This window comes from Lacerta agilis, chromosome 8 (genome assembly GCF_009819535.1).
Source record: "Lacerta agilis isolate rLacAgi1 chromosome 8, rLacAgi1.pri, whole genome shotgun sequence".
NCBI lineage: Eukaryota > Metazoa > Chordata > Lepidosauria > Squamata > Lacertidae > Lacerta > Lacerta agilis.
Window position 1 is genome coordinate 75,795,359 of NC_046319.1, and position 17,478 is coordinate 75,812,836.

At 46.2% G+C, this 17,478-nt stretch overlaps 1 protein-coding gene across 2 annotated transcripts in view; it reads left to right on the plus strand.

The window, feature by feature from the left end:
• CLPTM1 (CLPTM1 regulator of GABA type A receptor forward trafficking) overlaps positions 1–4,964 on the plus strand; it is a 29,880-nt gene extending 24,916 nt beyond the window's left edge. For both annotated transcript variants that reach the window (XM_033158390.1, XM_033158391.1), the window contains exons 11-14: positions 1,491–1,586; positions 2,308–2,443; positions 3,358–3,525; positions 4,107–4,964. In XM_033158390.1, the coding sequence (XP_033014281.1) occupies positions 1,491–1,586; positions 2,308–2,443; positions 3,358–3,525; positions 4,107–4,423 (717 nt within the window). In that variant the 3' untranslated portion in view covers positions 4,424–4,964. The remainder of the gene's footprint in view (positions 1–1,490; positions 1,587–2,307; positions 2,444–3,357; positions 3,526–4,106) is intronic.
• The last annotated feature ends 12,514 nt before the right edge of the window (positions 4,965–17,478 follow it).

Below are 17,478 nucleotides of genomic sequence, written 5' to 3' on the forward strand. Positions count from 1 at the left end.
AGATGTGACTAGTGGGGTGCCACAGGGTTCTGTCTTGGGCCCAGTCTTATTCAACATCTTCATCAATGACTTAGATGATGGGCTTGAGGGCATCCTGATCAAGTTTGCAGATGACACCAAATTAGGAGGGGTGGCTAATACCCCAGAGGACAGGATTACACTTCAAAATGATCTTAACAGATTAGACAACTGGGCCAAAGCAAACAAGATGAATTTTAACAAGGAGAAATGCAAAGTACTACACTTGGGCAATAAAAATGAAAGGCACAAATACAGGATGGGTGACACCTGGCTTGAGAGCAGTACATGTGAAAAGGATCTAGGAGTCTTGGTAGACCACAAACTTGACATGAGTCAACAGTGTGATGCAGCAGCTAAAAAAGCCAATGCAATTCTGGGCTGCATCAATAGGAGTATAGCATCTAGATCAAGGGAAGTAATAGTACCACTATATTCTGCTCCGGTCAGACCTCACCTGGAATACTGTGTCCAGTTCTGGGCACCACAGTTCAAGAAGGATACTGACAAGCTGGAACGTGTCCAGAAGAGGGCAACCAAAATGGTCAAAGGCCTGGAAACGATGCCTTATGAGGAACGGCTTAGGGAGCTGGGTATGTTTAGCCTGGAGAAGAGAAGGTTAAGGGGTGATATGATAGCCATGTTCAAATATATAAAAGGATGTTATATAGAGGAGGGTGAAAGGTTGTTTTCTGCTGCTCCAGGGAAGCGGACACGGGGCAATGGATTCAAACTACAAGAAAGAAGATTCCACCTAAACACTAGGAAGAACTTCCTGACAGTGAGAGCTGTTCGGCAGTGGAATTTGCTACCAAGGAGTGTGGTGGAGTCTCCTTCTTTGGAGGTCTTTAAGCAGAGGCTTGACAACCATCTGTCAGGAATGCTTTGATGGTGTTTCCTGCTTGGCAGGGGGTTGGACTGGATGGCCCTTGTGGTCTCTTCCAACTCTATGATTCTATGATAGCCCTGCCCTCCTTGAATTTCCTGCATCCCTTTTTGAAGCAGTCTGAGAACCAACTTCAGTACATGTTAACTGCCTTGTGCAAAGCTGTGCTTTATTTCATCTGCCCTTGTGCTTTTTCTGTATGAGGGCTCAAGAGTTACTTAAAAAGACTCTTGGTAATAGAACCATTGCGTTAGTCTTTGTTGTTGTTGCTTATGCAGGATGCTTAGAACTCTGGGTAGACTTGTAGCGATTTCAGAGAAAGCCTGGGATCTGGGGCAATTTGAGTGTGAACAGGTTAAGCTGTTCCTGCCACAACTGCATCACGTGGAGTTGGGTCAAAAAAGCATTTGGGAATCCTAGTTTCCTGCACATCAGCAGGGCTGGGATGAGGACAATTTTTGCCTCCCTTTGCATCTTGGGCTTCACCTCATTTGCTTCAAGTTCGCTGGATTCCCTTCCCTCGGTGTCTGTCTCTTAACGCCTTTCCTCTCTCTGCTCTTTCCTCCCTCGGATAATGCTGCAACAGCTGGATCGGGAAAACAAAATTGCCGGGATCCTTCCACGCTTGACTTTTAAAGATAAATCGACGTACATCGAATCGTCTACCAAAGTCTATGATGATGTGAGTGTAGCGCCTGCTCCAGGGGAGGGTCCTCTCCAGATATTGTGGGGAGGGGAGCTATTTTCCATGGTGGTGATTTGTACAAGTGCGTACCAGGTAGGGAATTGGTTATTGTCATTACTACTATTATTATTATTGTTGTTGTTAGTTAGTTACCCTAAGGGACGCAGGTGGCGCTGTGGTCTAAACCACTGAGCCTCTTGGGCTTGCCAATCAGAAGGTCATCGGTTCAAATCCCCGCAACGGGGTGAGCTCCCGTTGCTCTGTCCCAGCTCCTGCCAACCTAGCAGTTCAAAAGCACACTGGTCCAAGTAGATAAATAGGTACCGCTGAGGTGGGAAGATAAATGGCGTTTCTGTGCGCTCTGGCTTCCGTCACAGTGTTCTGTTGCGCCAGAAGCAGCACATGACCCAGAAAAGCTGCCTGTGGACAAACACCGGCTCTGTCAGCTGAAAGCGAGATGAGCGCCGCAACCCCAGAGTCGCCTTTGACTGGACTTAACCGTCCAGGGGTCCTTTTATCTTTTTTTACCTGGGGCAAACTGCAGAAATCTAAAATGCAACTTTGAAAGCAGATGAAAATGCTTAGTTACAACAAATGCAATGACAACCAAAAACCAACAACACATCAGGCACCTCTGGATCTCCCTCCGTTTCTGATTTTTCCCATTGTGGACTTTCCCATTCCTTCTGAACTTGTCTCGATTTGTTCACCTTTGCAGATGGCTTTCCGGTATCTCTCCTGGATCCTCTTCCCCCTCCTGGGTTGCTACGCTGTTTACAGCCTCCTCTACATGGAGCACAAGGGCTGGTACTCCTGGGTTCTCAGCATGCTCTATGGGTTCCTGCTGACTTTTGGTGAGTAACAGGAGTATTCCCAAAGCAGCGTTCTGTGTGGCACAGCAGCTTGCATCTCCCCAGGTGTGGAACTGGGCATTTCCACATGGATTATGCCAGAGTTGCCCCAGACTCCAAAGCTTTCTCTCTCTTTTTTTGATAAACAGAAAAAGCAAATCTCTAGTTGTTCTGGAAAGAAAGTTATGGGGCAAAATGCACAGTAACATCCTAAGCAATTTCTGTGAAATTTCCTTTCCTTTCAGTTTTAATTTGCATACCGCCTTTCTATATTACTACGCACAAGGCGGTTGATGGTTTCTATGTTGAAAAAACAACAAAGATTGCGCACCTTATAACAATCTGATCCAATGCAAAAACGTCATAATAAAAACTTAACTTTAAAATAAGGAACTTATATTAAATAAAGTAACATTCAATAATCCATTAGGATACAATAGTACACAATAAAATTAAAGGTCAGCAGATAATAATTAAACAAGAATTCACTCTTCGCAATTACAATAAATAATTTCTAAACTATAATCAATAAAAAATAACAGAAATGAGAGTGGGGGTGGTTTGGCTACCTTGTATATTTTTCCTGGTACTAAGGAATGCTCCCTGTGCCTATTAGACAGCAACACAATCAGCCGCTCTGTGTGTGTGTGTGTGTAATCAATATTGTTTGATCTCCACAATCTGGACCAGCAGGACATAGTTGAGTTCCCCTGGTAAGCAAAAGATTCCCGGGAATGGCTGTGTCTCTAATTTTGTGTTTTGTCATCCACCCCGCGCCAGGACACTGTCAGTACTTGGAAGTGCATCCACTGGTCAGAAAAGGTTGCTGATTTCTGTGTTAACTACTACAGCGTTGACTTTTTCTTTTCCTGCCTGCCTTCTTTTTTTTTTGCGCCCTGCCCTGTCCCCCCTCCCAGGCTTCATCACCATGACGCCTCAGCTGTTCATCAACTACAAGCTGAAGTCTGTTGCCCACCTGCCCTGGCGGATGCTTACCTACAAAGCCCTCAACACCTTCATCGACGACCTGTTTGCCTTTGTCATAAAAATGCCCATGATGTACAGAATAGGCTGCCTTCGAGACGGTAATTTCTCTCCCTCCTGCATCTCATCGTATTCTCCCACCCTGCCTCCTGCGTATTTCAGGGGGGGGGGGCTTTTTCTATGACCGCCCACCCTGAACCAATGATATCTCAGTTGGTAGAGCATGAGAACCTTAATCTCAGGATCATGGGTTCGAACCCCACATTGGGCAAAAGATTCCTGCGCTGCAGGGCATTGGGCTGGATGACCCTGGTGGTCCCTTCCAGCTGTACAAATCTGTGATTCTGTTGAGTGTTTCCCGGACAATGTGCAGACTTCTGTAAGCATACAGGTTCCTGCATTATATAAATATATATAAATATTTTTGGAAATATTAAATAAATGTGCCAAACTGGCTTCTAAGAGGTCTGACGTAGCTCATTCAGTAGAGCAAGAGCCTCTTAATCTCAGTCGTGGGCAAAAGATTCCTGCATTACAGGGGGTTGGACTAGAGGACCTTCGTGGTCCCTTCCAACTCTACAATTCTGCGATCCTTGGACAAATCTATGGAAACCTCCGAGCCAAAGGGCCCCGCTCTCTCCTACCCTGTTGTAACGCCTGGCCTTTCCTCCTCCTCCCATAGATGTCGTTTTCTTCATTTACCTCTACCAGCGGTGGATCTACCGGGTGGATCCGACCCGCGTCAACGAGTTCGGGATCAGCGGGGATGACCAAGTATCTCGGACCGCGACGCCGAGCGTTGCTCAGCAGGACGGTGGCCCTGCAGTGCTGGCCAACAGGGCCGTCAGGGCGATAACGGAGGGCCCGGCAAACGGTGCCCTTGCAGCAGCGACGGAGAGGGGAGCCGGCGACATTCCCGCAGCCACCTCGGCGAGCTTGCCAGACGCCGTGGCCGAAGCACTCCCTTCGAAAACGGTGGAGGAGAAGAAGAAGGATTAACCTGTTCCCGCGTTTTATTTTTTAAGATCCCTAACCTGACACTCTCACTGTTGGATAATGGACAGAAAGCAAAATGGGTGGGGGAGACATGCAGAGTTGCTTCGGCCCTCCAGGGTCCAAAGCGTTTTATTTTCTATTCCAGTAAACTCGTGGCGGCGGCTGGGGTGGGTTTTCGGGAGGGGCCGGGGTGGGGTGGGAGGAAGACCGCTTGAAATGTTGGTGGAGTTCAATGTGATAAGCTGTATCCATGAGAGAGAAACCTCACCTCACCCACCCACTTCCCCCGCTCCTCCGTAAATCTCTATGTTTAAAAGCAAAACTCAAACCAGTAATCATTGTGACCTCCATGCCATTGTGCGGGTATTTAGGACATTGTTATTCAGGAGTTTTCCTCCAAGTTGTGTCTCCGTTTCATAAAGAGAGCTGATGATCAGAACAAAACATAGCAAAACACCGTTTCTCATCATTACATTCTAATAACAGACTCTGGATTTAATAAATTCATATGGGTGTTTTAAGTTAAAAATAATAAGACACCAAACAACCCCTCCGTTTCTTCCTCCTCCTGTTTCTTCTCACAAGGCTTTAGGGTAAGGAATTTTCCTCCAGGACTGTGCATGTGTCACTGGGTGTAAAATTCAGCTTTCATTTAACAGCAAGATTCAGGTTTCTAACACAGTGTTAATTATGTGTGAATTACTTCCTTTCCTATGGGATATTCAGTGGCTTTAGTATTATTTGGGGGAGGGGGTGGAGATGATCTGCTGTAAATTTCTGTGATGTGTCTCTTAACTGTACACTGATTTTCACATAATGCCCAACCATGGTTTAGCATTACATATAAACCTAGCCCGCCTGCTTAACTGTGGCTTGATAACTACGGCTAAAGGCCATTTGTTAACCATGGTTCATAGTTAGCAAACCTTAAGTTATCATTAACCTAAAGCTTAGCATTACTTGTAAGCCCAGACCTCCTCCCTAAAGTATGGTTAAGAAGCCAACGACAGCCAGACCTGGGAGTGGAGAGCAACAAAAAATTCAAACTGCTCTCAAGGAATGGCTGATCTCACTGATGTTTTTAACTGTACTGTGCTGTAGTAAACCAAGTTTTGCATGATCATCTGCCAGACACTTCGGCTTTCACTAATGTTTGTTAGGTTTAGCATTAACCATGGTTTAGCTTACCACACAGATTTAAAATTCCCCTCAATTTTTTTAATGCCTTTTAAGGTAAGGTGCATCAACCCTTTGCTTATTTGAGTTCTCTCCCCCCCCCCCAATCTTCTCTCCCCCCCCCCCACTTAAAATAAGGTTACGGAGACCTGTACACAATTTTTTTTCTTTTTAGGCTGCTCTCTTCTAGGATTTACAACGGCTAAATCACAGTGTGGGGATGCTCTGTTCCTGCTTGGGTCAGCAAAGCTTCCCTCCCTCCAGCAGCAGCACTGCTGCCTCCAAAAATGTGGGTCATGCTGGGTGGGTGGACTTTTCTGGGGGAGGCTTCATAGACACACAGCTTTGCCTCCAGCAGCTTTGTGATGGTCTCACCCTTATGAGATGGGCTGCTCTTGCTCATAGACCTTTTCTGCAGCTCAGTACCAGGAAATCTGCTAGCTGCTGCTTTCCTTCCTCTGTCCTTCCGTCCCTTCCTTCCTTCCTTCCTTGTTTTCTTCCTCCGAAAGTGAAGGAATGTGGTAGCTTAATCCCACTGAAGCAGCGGCGTGAAGTGTTCTTACAACTCTGGAAATGCAACTCCGCTATCCTGAATTCTGTGGGCAGCACCAAATTTTACATTCGCGCAGCCGGCCTGCAAAGAAGTGGCATTTGCTGAGCCCCGGCTATAGATTATTCGGAGACTGGAGGGGAGCGAGTGGCAGCCTCTGGTGCCTCATGCCAGGCCCATCCTCTGTTAAAATATCTGCCTCATCCCCGGGACCAACCTTTCTCCTTAACGTTATAAAGGGCAGGAAATTCATTTTGGCTAAACTTGCAGGGAGTCACGCCTCAGGAATGCTCTTTCCAGGAATGTCTCAGTTGCATGTGTTGAGTCTGGACTGTCGCTTTGTGGCATCCTAATGGTTTATCTTGGATTAAGGGCATTGGGGGCACCCTTTCCTTGCTGCAAAGAACACAAGGAAGGTGGGGGGAGAACATGGAAGAAGGGGGACGCAGGACCAACATCAGGCTAACAATTTCCCACAGGGTCCCTCCGTGTGAATTCCCTCCCTTTCTCTCTGGAGCTGCACTTTCTCCTGTGTGCTCACCATAGTTTAGCTTTAACCAGCTTCTAACTGGTTTTAATTCCTAAATGCTGCCATTTGTATTGGGAATAATAATAATTTTATTATTTATACTCCATCTGGCTGGAGTATAAACTTGTAGGGGATACAGAGAAAGAGACGAGCATTAATACTTTGCTGCTTTAACCATTGGGAAATCCTGCTCCGGCTGCACTGCTGTATCCATACAGTTTCTCAGACTCTGGTCAAGTGCTGGCCAGTTGCTGCTGAGCCTTTTTTTGCAACCTTAAGGACTAGAAACTTGTTTTAAGGGTATAGCAAGGAGCCCCACCATGCTGAGTTTTGTACCTAGTACCAGTTTCTGTGCCTGGGCAATGGCCGTCTCTGCTCACACACCTCTGGTTACTGGGGAAATAACAGCATTTTTAGAGACCATTTCTACACTGCGTTAATTTGCAGTCCAATAACCCATCCGGCACGGGTACAAAATGTACAGGGATTTATTTGGCTTTAAGAAATAAGAATTGCTGTGTAATGTTAGCGACCCCAGCTGCAGAGAGTGAAGAGCGCTGCAGGAGATCTTTTCAGCCGTGTGCAATGAATTGTTAACACTTCTGATGGAGCTGCCACCACCATGAACTGATTTAAGGTTTGATTTCTACAGACCTTGCAGGCAGTGGGGAGGATGCAGGAGGTTGAAGGGTAGCAACTTGCACCTTTAAAATAAAATTTTAAAAGCATCCTTAGAGCTGGGATGAACCATCTGCAGCCATCCAGATGTGATTGAAGTCCAGTTCACATCAGTCCCTGTCCGCACAGCCAGTGGTCAAGTTATCATTGCGTATTAGATTTATATACTCTTCATCAAGAGACACACAGGGTGGTTTACAAAGGTGATGCAACTGGAAGACCACAGCAACAGCTGCAGAGCCAGAAGTTCCCGGTCCTTGCTTTGCATGGAGAACATCCCAGGTTCAGGTTCTGGTTAAAAGGAATAGGTGACAGGAAAGACCCCTCAAGAACCACTGCTAGCGTCAGAGGAGATGAACTTGAGCCTGAATAACTGGCAGTCTAACCCGGTATTGGAAGGCAGTGCTTCCTACATTCCTGAACTCTCAAAGGGGCAAAACTATTTTTGATAAATGGAAAATGGAAGCAAGGGGTGTTTTGGGTCAAGCAGCGGAATTTAAGAAAACATTTGGGGAATAAGCAAATGCAACATCCAATCACTCTTCCAAAATACAGAAGAAGTGTTTCGGGGTGTGGTTAGATAGGCTCCCCATATTTTGTGGAGAGGGGCCGACAAGGTTTTTTCACATGGCAAACTTGTAGGGCGTCTCCCAATTCCCCTGGGCTGTTCCACAAAACATGCCAAGTTGTGGCCTTTTGCGGGGAGCTCTGTTCCATGTAGCTGCTGCAGAAGAAAACATCTGGAACCAGATGTCAACAGCTGTACGTGCGCACACACACACAGAGAGAGAGAGAGAAAGCCTGTGTTGGAAATGGCATTCTCTATTTTGTGCCCGAGGCCCTTGGAAAGATCTGAAGATGTTGGGCAAAAGAAACCCGGAACGTTTAGGCCATCTGAGAAGGGCCCTCTTTTCCTTTCCAAACGGCCCCAGATAACCCCAGGCTCTTGACACATAAGGGGTTTCGCTCCTTCACTGCAATTTCATATTTTCACAGCTTGTTTTGTTGACCTCAAGTTCTTGGTGAATCGGAGCAAGATCTGGCTTTGCCTTGCGCTGGGAGTGTCTTTCTGGCAGCCTCCGCGGCTACTAGGGTGACCAGATGTGTGTGTGAGAGAGAAGGGACTCTCCTGCCCCTTTTGCATTAATGTGTAGAAGGAAGGGTTTTAGCCGGGGCAAATTTTCCTGCCCCAGCAGCACCTGGCAGAAAAACCCCTCCTCTAAGCAAAATGGCCGTCCCAGTACAGGCCAGGGGACCTGTCAAACCGCCAGGTGCTATTGGACCCCAACTCCCATCATGCCTCACTGTGAGCCATGCTGCCCTGGGCTGATGGGAGTTGGAGTTCAACATCAAGGCCTAATGCTTCTCCAACCTGGGTACAGGTAACTAAATTGGAGGGCATTGCCTTTTCTCACAAGGTAACAGTGCCCTGCATGTGAGAGAGAAAGAAAGAGGGGCCAGAATACATTTTTTTAGCCCAGTTTCCAGCCTTTGAGGGTTGCAATGATGGAACTGAGGAGGACTCTGTTAATCTGTTTACAATAACTGAGGGGAGGAAATGGGTTTAGTCATGACCCACCGAAAGGAGAAACAGACAAAACTTGGCTCCACGCGGCCGTGCCCAGAAATTCTTTGCCAGAAACCGTCCTCTTTCATGAGGGATAGTGGCAGAATTTTTTTTTGTAGAGGATGACTTGTCCGTTAGAAAAGGCACAGTCTAGCCCTCACTCTGCGCTGTAATTTGAAACAGGGCTCAACTACGAGCTGTGATTAACATGACAGTGCCTAGAACAGGAACAGGAACAATAAGGGTGCCTCTGAGATTATGCCGAGTGCCTTTCCCTCCACCTGGGAGTCAAAATCATGGCTGTTTTCTGCCCTGACCTGAGAAGAAGGGGAAATGTTTCCGGGACAGAGGATGCAGTTTCCTGGCAGACCTAAAACCCATTTCACTCACAAATTTAGATATTTAAACCCCCTCCCCTTGATGCAAGCTGCTGCTTCCATATTTAATGCCAGATTTGTCTTAATAGGCAGCGTCACAGAGTAAGTTCTGGACTTCCGAGCCTAAATATTTAGCATTAATTTACTTAAGCTCCCCCCCCCCTTTAATGTTCACTCTTCACATGCATTACCGGTAAGTGTCGAAAGGTGTAAAATAATTGGGTTGTCACATGTTCAAACGTGTGCACCTATACACATAACTCTGCAGCCAAGATACTCATTAGGATCTTGAGGACAACTGCTTTCACTTTTTAAAAAAACAAAAGCTAGCTTCTCCCCTCTGCCCAGTTACAGAGACTGGGGAGGAAGAGAGACTCCTGAAAACATCAAATTATGAAGCATTTTCATATGCAACTGCAGTACTGATACACTGCCGCCAGGAGGTGCTCTAGGAACCATGCAAATCAAAATCTACAATTGAGAAGAAGGAACCCTAAGAAAGAATGGAGCACAAGTTTTTTTTTTTTTTTTTTTTTTTTTTACAGAACCCACTGGGGCCCTTTGCAATATCCTTGCGTTATCAGCTTGTGTCCCTGAGAGAGAGGACTGAGGAGGAGCCGCCATACCACAGGGGCACTCTGCTCTATTCCATCCTTGCAGGACCGGCCCTACTGTTAAGCAATGTGAGGCGGCTGCTTCTGGCGGCAGATGCTGAGGTGGTGTCCCCTCTCCAAAAGGAAAAAGGAAAAAAACCTTCCTGCTAAGCATGCTGGCTGTTCCCAACCTCGTGAGCTAGCATCCCTGCACAGCCATATCTGATGGATGTCCATCCAGCCTAGCCACTCCGACAGCCAGTCGTTCTCAGACTAGGACCTGGGAGGGCAAGGTTTTATTATTATTATTATTATTATTATTATTATTATTATTATTATTATTAATTTATTTATTTATACCCTGCCCATCAAATCCCTCCTCACCCATGAAGCTTACTGAGTGGCCATATTTTATTTTTAAACCACACTTGGACCACACAGGCCTTCAAACAGAGGACTGGTCTCTGTGAAGTCGGATGCGCTGTGGTTTTACTTAAAACCTGTGTCTCTTTCTGTGAGAGTGAAAGGATTAGAAGATAATGCCTGCCAACTGCGAGACCCCACTCTTTGATCTGCAATCAAAGCAAGTTATCTCTTTTATTCTTCAGGGCTAGTGTTTTTCCCACATATACATTTAATCCGTTGATCAACAAAAAACCACACTGCGGACTGAGATTTATTTAGTCAGGCAACAGTTGTGACAGTAGCACAATTCCTTCTGGGATTGTTATACCCAATTCCCAAATCGTTTTTTCTTCCAGGGCTAGGAGACCATTTCCCTAAAGTCCACTTAAGTGTCGAAACCCGCAAATGTTTTTTGTGTTTTTTTTAAATGCCTCTTGCTCCTGTCCTTGATTTCTCCATCTGCAGGGGAGGGTATCTGGTTATCTTTGCTGCCTCAAGGAAAACGCTCTGTCCCTGGCAGGGAAGAAGTCTTCTCCCAGGGTCACGCTATCAACTCCCTTCTTACTCCCTCCAAACAAGGCGTTTGCTGTTTCCCTAAGGCGGGCAAAGGTTGTTTTTCCATTGTGGGGCCAGCCAGAGAGACACTTAAACATCCCCCCCCCCCAAGTTTAAAAGGAAAGAAGGCCGCAGGAGCTGTTAGATACTTATACCTAATTTTTTCTAAGTACTGTGTATATATATGCAGGCTCACAATACAAAAACAGTTGTGATACAAAAGGAAAATGGAATGCGGAGGGAAGAAAAGCACTGCAGCAGCTGCATATACACTGGCCGATGGATGGGGCCAGGTTGGTCTCCCCATCGCCATTATGCTCTTCCTGGGAGGCAGGAGATGCAACCTCTCAGTGGTACCCGACACCTGGCTGGGGAAAGGAGGCCAGAGGTGAGACTCCCTAAAACATTGCATTGTGGGGGGTTGGACTAGATGACCCTTGGGGTCCCTTCCAACTCTGTTTCTGTGTTTCTCTGAAAACAGGCGTACTCCATGTGTTTCTAGCGGGGTTGGGATCATAGGGTTGCCACCAGGAAGGACGAGAAAGGACTTATTTACCATTTCCACTCGTCCTTATTGGTGCTGTTCTTTTGGTATTTATATCTAATTTTTTTCTTCCTCGGAGCCCCTCACTGCCTGCCTAACTTACTTTGCAGAGTCGCTGTGTGGGGATTAAATGAGAAGGCAGAAGAATCATGTACGCTACCTGAGGCTCTTTGGAGAAAAACAGTAGGCTATAATTTCAATAAATAGTTTTGCAAGCATTTAACAAACGTGCAGTTAGAAGGATCCCCTTGAAGAGATGGTGCGCTCACAATTCCTAGCAATTTACTATCCACAGCCCCCTCTGCAAGGCTGGGTGGTGATAGGAGGTGTAACCAAAAAGGTCCCAAAGGATGACTCAGGAATGTAGAACATCAGGCTGTTTTTTGTTTTGTTTTGTTTTTTGATGAGGGGAGGGAGGGAAGACGCTTGTCTTTTTCTGACTTAATAATGCCCAGTAAACAGAATTAGGCCTCTCCTGCAACTTTTGCCGCCGCCACCACCCAAAAAAAAAAAAAACCCAACACCCGCCACACAAATAAAATTTACTGTATGAAAAAAATCCAATGAATTGGAAATCCAGCAGCTACACCTAAAATTGAACAGTTATAGCAGCAGGAGGTACCAGAGAGTTGACGCAGACCCTCCAATTGTCCCTATTTTTCCAGGGACGTCCCTGATTTAGAGAAGATGTCCCGGTTTCTGATTTGATCCCAGAATGTCCCGCTTTTCCTTAGGGCATCCCTATTTTCATTGGAGAAATGTTGGAGGGTATGGAGTTATCCAACCCCCCCCCCCCCGAGCCATCTGAAGGCAATCCTGTACACGGAAAGATTTTTTTTCTAATGTTGAATGTTTTATTTTGTTATTGTATATGTTGGAAGCTGCCCAGAGTGGCAACCCAGTAAGATGTGTCGGGTATAAAGAGTAAAATTATCATTATGGAATGGGGTGTCCCTATTTTCTTCAGGGAAACGTTGGAGGGTATGCCGACGTTATTGATCAGATCACAGCCATCTTTACGGTATGCCTGGAATGATAAGTTTGGGGTGGGCCACGACCTTTGAATGGCTGTTATCTAAATGGGAATAAGGAAAGGATTGCGGGAAAGGCAAGGTGAAGGAAGTCACATGCAACAGCGGCAATTGTTATTGCTGGGAGAGTTAAATTTCCTATCCCAATACCACCCCACTAATTCTGATAAGAAAAAGCCATTGACAGTGGCCCTAGTGCAGCCTGATCATGGCTGACCAGCGGAATTTTATTTATTAATCTAGTTTTGTGCTGTCCTGGTCAATGTAATCTCAAGTACCAGCATTTATTTAAGCGAAGTGTTGCATCGTTCTCTGCCCCTGAAATAACTTTGGCAAGATGAGCTTTGCCAGAGGTCAGCTGCCAAGTAGCAATACTTTCTGTAAAGAAAGCTTGCGGGACTCAATACCTGGCAGAGGATTCTGCTGTAAAATGTCTCTGGGCTGGTTGTTGTTTGTCTGCATTGAGGAGAAAGTCCATTACACAGAGAGGGGAGGAGGAGGAGGAGGAGGAGGAGAGAGAGAGAGAGAGAGAGAGAGAGAGAGAGAGAGAGAGAGAGAGAGAGAGATTATGTAGGATCTTCATCTGTTTCAGGGCTTGAACTTTGACTTTCAAAACAAGTTATGAGAATAAGCTGCGACTCAATTTTATCTCTGGCTCCTTTTCAGCTGATATTAGACTTATGAAATGCCTTTGCTGTGCAATTTAGAAGCTAGGTCCCAAATGAGCATATTGGAATATTGGATGGGATTAGTGATTTCAATTTCAGCATGGTTGTAAATGATTATTGTTGTGTTTCGTTTATTTTATCTTTTAAACAGCTTAGAACCTTCACGTTGCTGCTGTTCCCATTGTGCAGATAAGGCAACTGAGGCAGGCATGCCACGGCTCGCCAAAGCCCTTGTTCATTTTGTGATTGTGATTGACAGGTAAGACCTTTGAATCCCTTTGAATCCCTGGCCTTTCTGAAATTGTCTGGTGAGGAGCGCAGAGAAACCGGATGCCTTCCTCTGCCCCAGCTGCAACAAAACATGTCTCTCCTGCATCAGTCTCTATAGCCATAGCGGGTGCTGTAACTCTCCAATGGTTTGACTTCAGCCCTGAAAGCGCACTCCTCCATTGTCTCCCGAGACAGACGGATGCCACCAAGTATCTACGGTGCTACAAAATTATTGCAAGTCACTAACACGGCTGCTACTCTAGAAATTAATGTTGATATTAACTGCTGCATCAGACCCTCACCTCAGACGAGTGGATGGCACCAGTAGAGGGCCAGATTTAGGTTTGATGAGGCCCTAAGCTACTGAAGGTAATAGGGCCCTTTTTATGTCCAGCTGTCCTTTGTCAACAACAAATTGTCGCTGTTTCTCGTGTTGAATGTATGCTATATGGTAATTTATGGACCTAATAGGTATCTAAAGCCATTTGCACATGTTGCCATGCAACCAGTCCATGCAGAATGTAAAGGTAAAGGTAAAGGGGCCCCTGACCATTAGGTCCAGTCGCAGTGCTCATCTCGCTTTATTGGCCGAGGGAGCTGGCGTACAGCTTCCAGGTCATGTGGCCAGCATGACTAAGCCGCTTCTGGCGAACCAGAGCAGCGCACAGAAACGCCGTTTACCTTCCCACCGAAGTGGTACCTATTTATCTACTTGCACTTTGACGTGCTTTCAAACTGTTAGGTTGGCGGGAGCAGGGACTGAACAATGGGAGCTCACCCCGTCATGGGGATTCAAACCGCCAACCTTCTGATCAGCAAGCCCTAGGCTCTGTGGTTTAACCCACCACGCCACCCGCGTCCCACTATGCAGAATGTAGGCACCCTATATATAGAAATGAGCAAACCAGTGATATTCTAGGGACCAGGCTAGCAGGCAGGGCCCATTACTTACACCAGGGGTAGGCAACCAAAGGCCTGTGGGCCGGATGCAGCCAATCGCCTTCTCAATCCAGCCCGTGGACAGTCTGGGAATCAGTGTGTTTTTACATGAGTAGAATGTGTCCTTTTTATTTAAAACACATCTCTGGGTTATTTGTGGGGCATAGGAATTCATTCATTCCCCCCCCCCCAAAAAAAAATACAGTCCGGCCCACAACATGGTCTGAGGGACGGTGGACTGGCCCACGGCTGAAAAAGGTTGCTGACCCCTGCCTTACATCATAGGAGCCTACACAACACAAAACACTGTTGTTGTATGTAGGTTTTATTTTATTTGTTTTTTTTATCTAATATTTTGGAAATGTACATCCAGCGTTTTTTTCCTTTGATTTTTTTTGGGGGGGCCCCAAGAGAGTAGGGCCCTAAGCTATAGCTTGTTTAGCTTATATGTAAATCTGGCACTGCATCAGTAGCAAAAATTGTCTGGCGTGGGGCTAGGGAACACTTTTCACGCTCAGGGCCACATTCCCTTGTGAGCAATCCCTTGGGGGCCGCATGCAAGAGGTGGGCAGGCCCAGATGCAACTGAGCCATTGCCAGGTGTGTGGGTTGTGTTTTTTGTTGTTGTTTTGAACCCTGGTCTCCCAATTTCGAGTCCAGCCCTCTAACCACTGCACCATATTGAGGTTGTGTGTGTGTGTTGTGTGTGTTCTGATCTGGTCTTTCACCTCAGGCATTGAAATGTCTTGGGGCTGGGCTGGCATTGTTTTTGGGGGGACGGCTGGAAAAGTCTAATAACTTTTGTGGAATTCTTACTTGTGAGGACTCAACCTTCGCACAGAAATTAAACAATAGGGCGCATGACGTCTTTGGAAACAGCCTGAGAAGACACAGCAGTCAGCCTGACATGCACAGAGCAACAAGTAAAAATTAACTAGCTACATCTTTCTGCAGATTGTGGAGCCTTTCCCTGGGAATGTGGATAAGGTTGCCGCTTTCCCCCAAAACCAAGACAACAGCAGAAATTAATCCGGTGACGCTTCTCCTTGCATGGAAAATAGTGACTGCATTTCTAGGTGTGTCGGCTGCTGCTCTGAGAAGCCCAAGGGTATTTTACTAGCCCTGCATCTTGTGCCTTTCAGAACAGCCTGCCAGGCAGATATGAGGCAGGTGAAGTTTCTCCAGTTTCATCACCACACCAGGAAAAAATATTAACCTGCTTGATTTCTGCCCATCAGGCTGCCGGTCAAAGGCACGGCTCTCTTTGCGAGGGAGAGTGTATAAATTTTGCAAGGGGGGACGTGGGGATATGGCCAGAGAATTCCTCCCCCCCCCCAACCTCCTTTCCCCAATTCAAGCCTGACAGAGAGTTTTGGAGAGCTACAGAAGTATTGCCCTAATATGGCTTTTGGAACGGGCAATCTTTACATTTTGCATAATAGTCGTGACTCTTTTCCCTTACCCTGGAGGTCTGAACGAGGCCGCTTATCAGATCTCCCGCCAGCCCAGCTCCCCAGTGTTGAGGGTAATGGTTAACTCTGCAATCTCGCACTGTGACCGCCCCCCACATCCCCCAAAGAAACAAACAATGCTTGAAAGTGGCTTATCGTCGCATCTTTAGCTTATTAGCCAAACACACCTGGGGGGAGGGAGGTGACTGTTGCTTGCGCAGCAGCTAGAGAAAGTTTTGGGGGGACCTGCGGGGCTGACCGCATCCTGTCCACATGCTCCAAACTTCTCTATTTATCAGGTGTGAATCGATCTGAACTGTAAACATCTGCCTGACTTGTTGCATTTGTGGTTTATGTGAGAAAGCAACACCGTCATTCTTCGCAATCCCCGAATGGGACAGCTGCGTTGCGGGAGGTTGGGCTAGATGATCCTTGGGGTTCCCTTCCAACTCCACAAGTCTGTGATTCTGTCCACTCTGTGCCACAGGTGTTGGAGTGAAGTCTTTAGTTTTCATTGAGACCAGTGCATCCCTTAGCTGTCCAAAAGCACAGCACATCAGCCTTTAAGGTGCCCCAGGACTTGAACTTGGAAAAAGGGTAAAATAATATTGGGAAATGATATATAATGAATTGGGGAAAAATGTTTAAAAGTACCTTTCCAAAAAAAAAAAAAAAAAGCAGTCAGAGTCCTTTTTGTTAGGAATTATTCCAGAGGGAAATTCCCAGGTGTCAAAAAAAGACTATTTATGTGTGCCACTTCTGCGGCCCTTGTTTTGTTAGCCCAAAAATGGAAAACGAGTGAGGTCCCAACCAAAGAAGAATGGCAACTTAAACCGATGGAATACGTGCGGCTTGCAGATTTAACACATAGAATAAGAGAACAAGAAGAATGGAAAATGTTTACTGAATATATGGGGGGGGAGTTGTGTTTATTTAAAAACGCTGGTAGCATTAAGAGAAATTCAACAGTGTAAATAAGTTTTGATGGATGTAGCAATGGATTACTGAATGGTTTGTTTCATGTAAAATATGCTGGGGTGTACGGTATGCAAAACGAACCACGGAAAGAGAAGAAGGGAAGTCATTGATTTAAGGTTGTAGAAATGAATATTTTGAAATGTAATTTAGATTTAATACACACACACACACACACACACACACACATAGCTTTCATTGAGACCCATGCGTATCTTAGCTGTCCAAAAGTACAGCACATCAGCCTTTAAGGTGCCCCAGGACTCTCCCCTCCCCTTAACCATTAGGAAAGACAGCTATGCCTCTGGGATGAGTTCTCACAAGTTTGGAAAACTTGCTCTGCAGCCAAGCATTGGGGTGGCTTTTTCTAGGGTCAGCAGTGTCCAGTTCCACCTTGCCAATCTCTGTGCGGAATGCACCCATATTTTCTCGCTTCCTCTTTTTTTTTTCTTTTTGAATGTGGGTGCTTGTAACTTTAAGAAAAGTCTTTTCCCCCCCTCCCTCTCCCTTCTGTTCCTCTCCTCCCATTAACCCTGCTTGGGCTGGATGGAATGTTCACACACCCTTCCCTATTTCCCTCTTGCCCCCTCCTTCCCTTTCAACTTGCTAATCTCTCAAGCCTCTCTTCTTCTCCCAAACAATTTTTCAGCAGTGTGTAGGAGTGGGTGAGTCAGGGACAGAGCAAAAAAAAGGGGGAAGGGACTCCCCCCCCCACTTCCACTGCCTTAGCTTTTCTCTGTCATATTTTTTT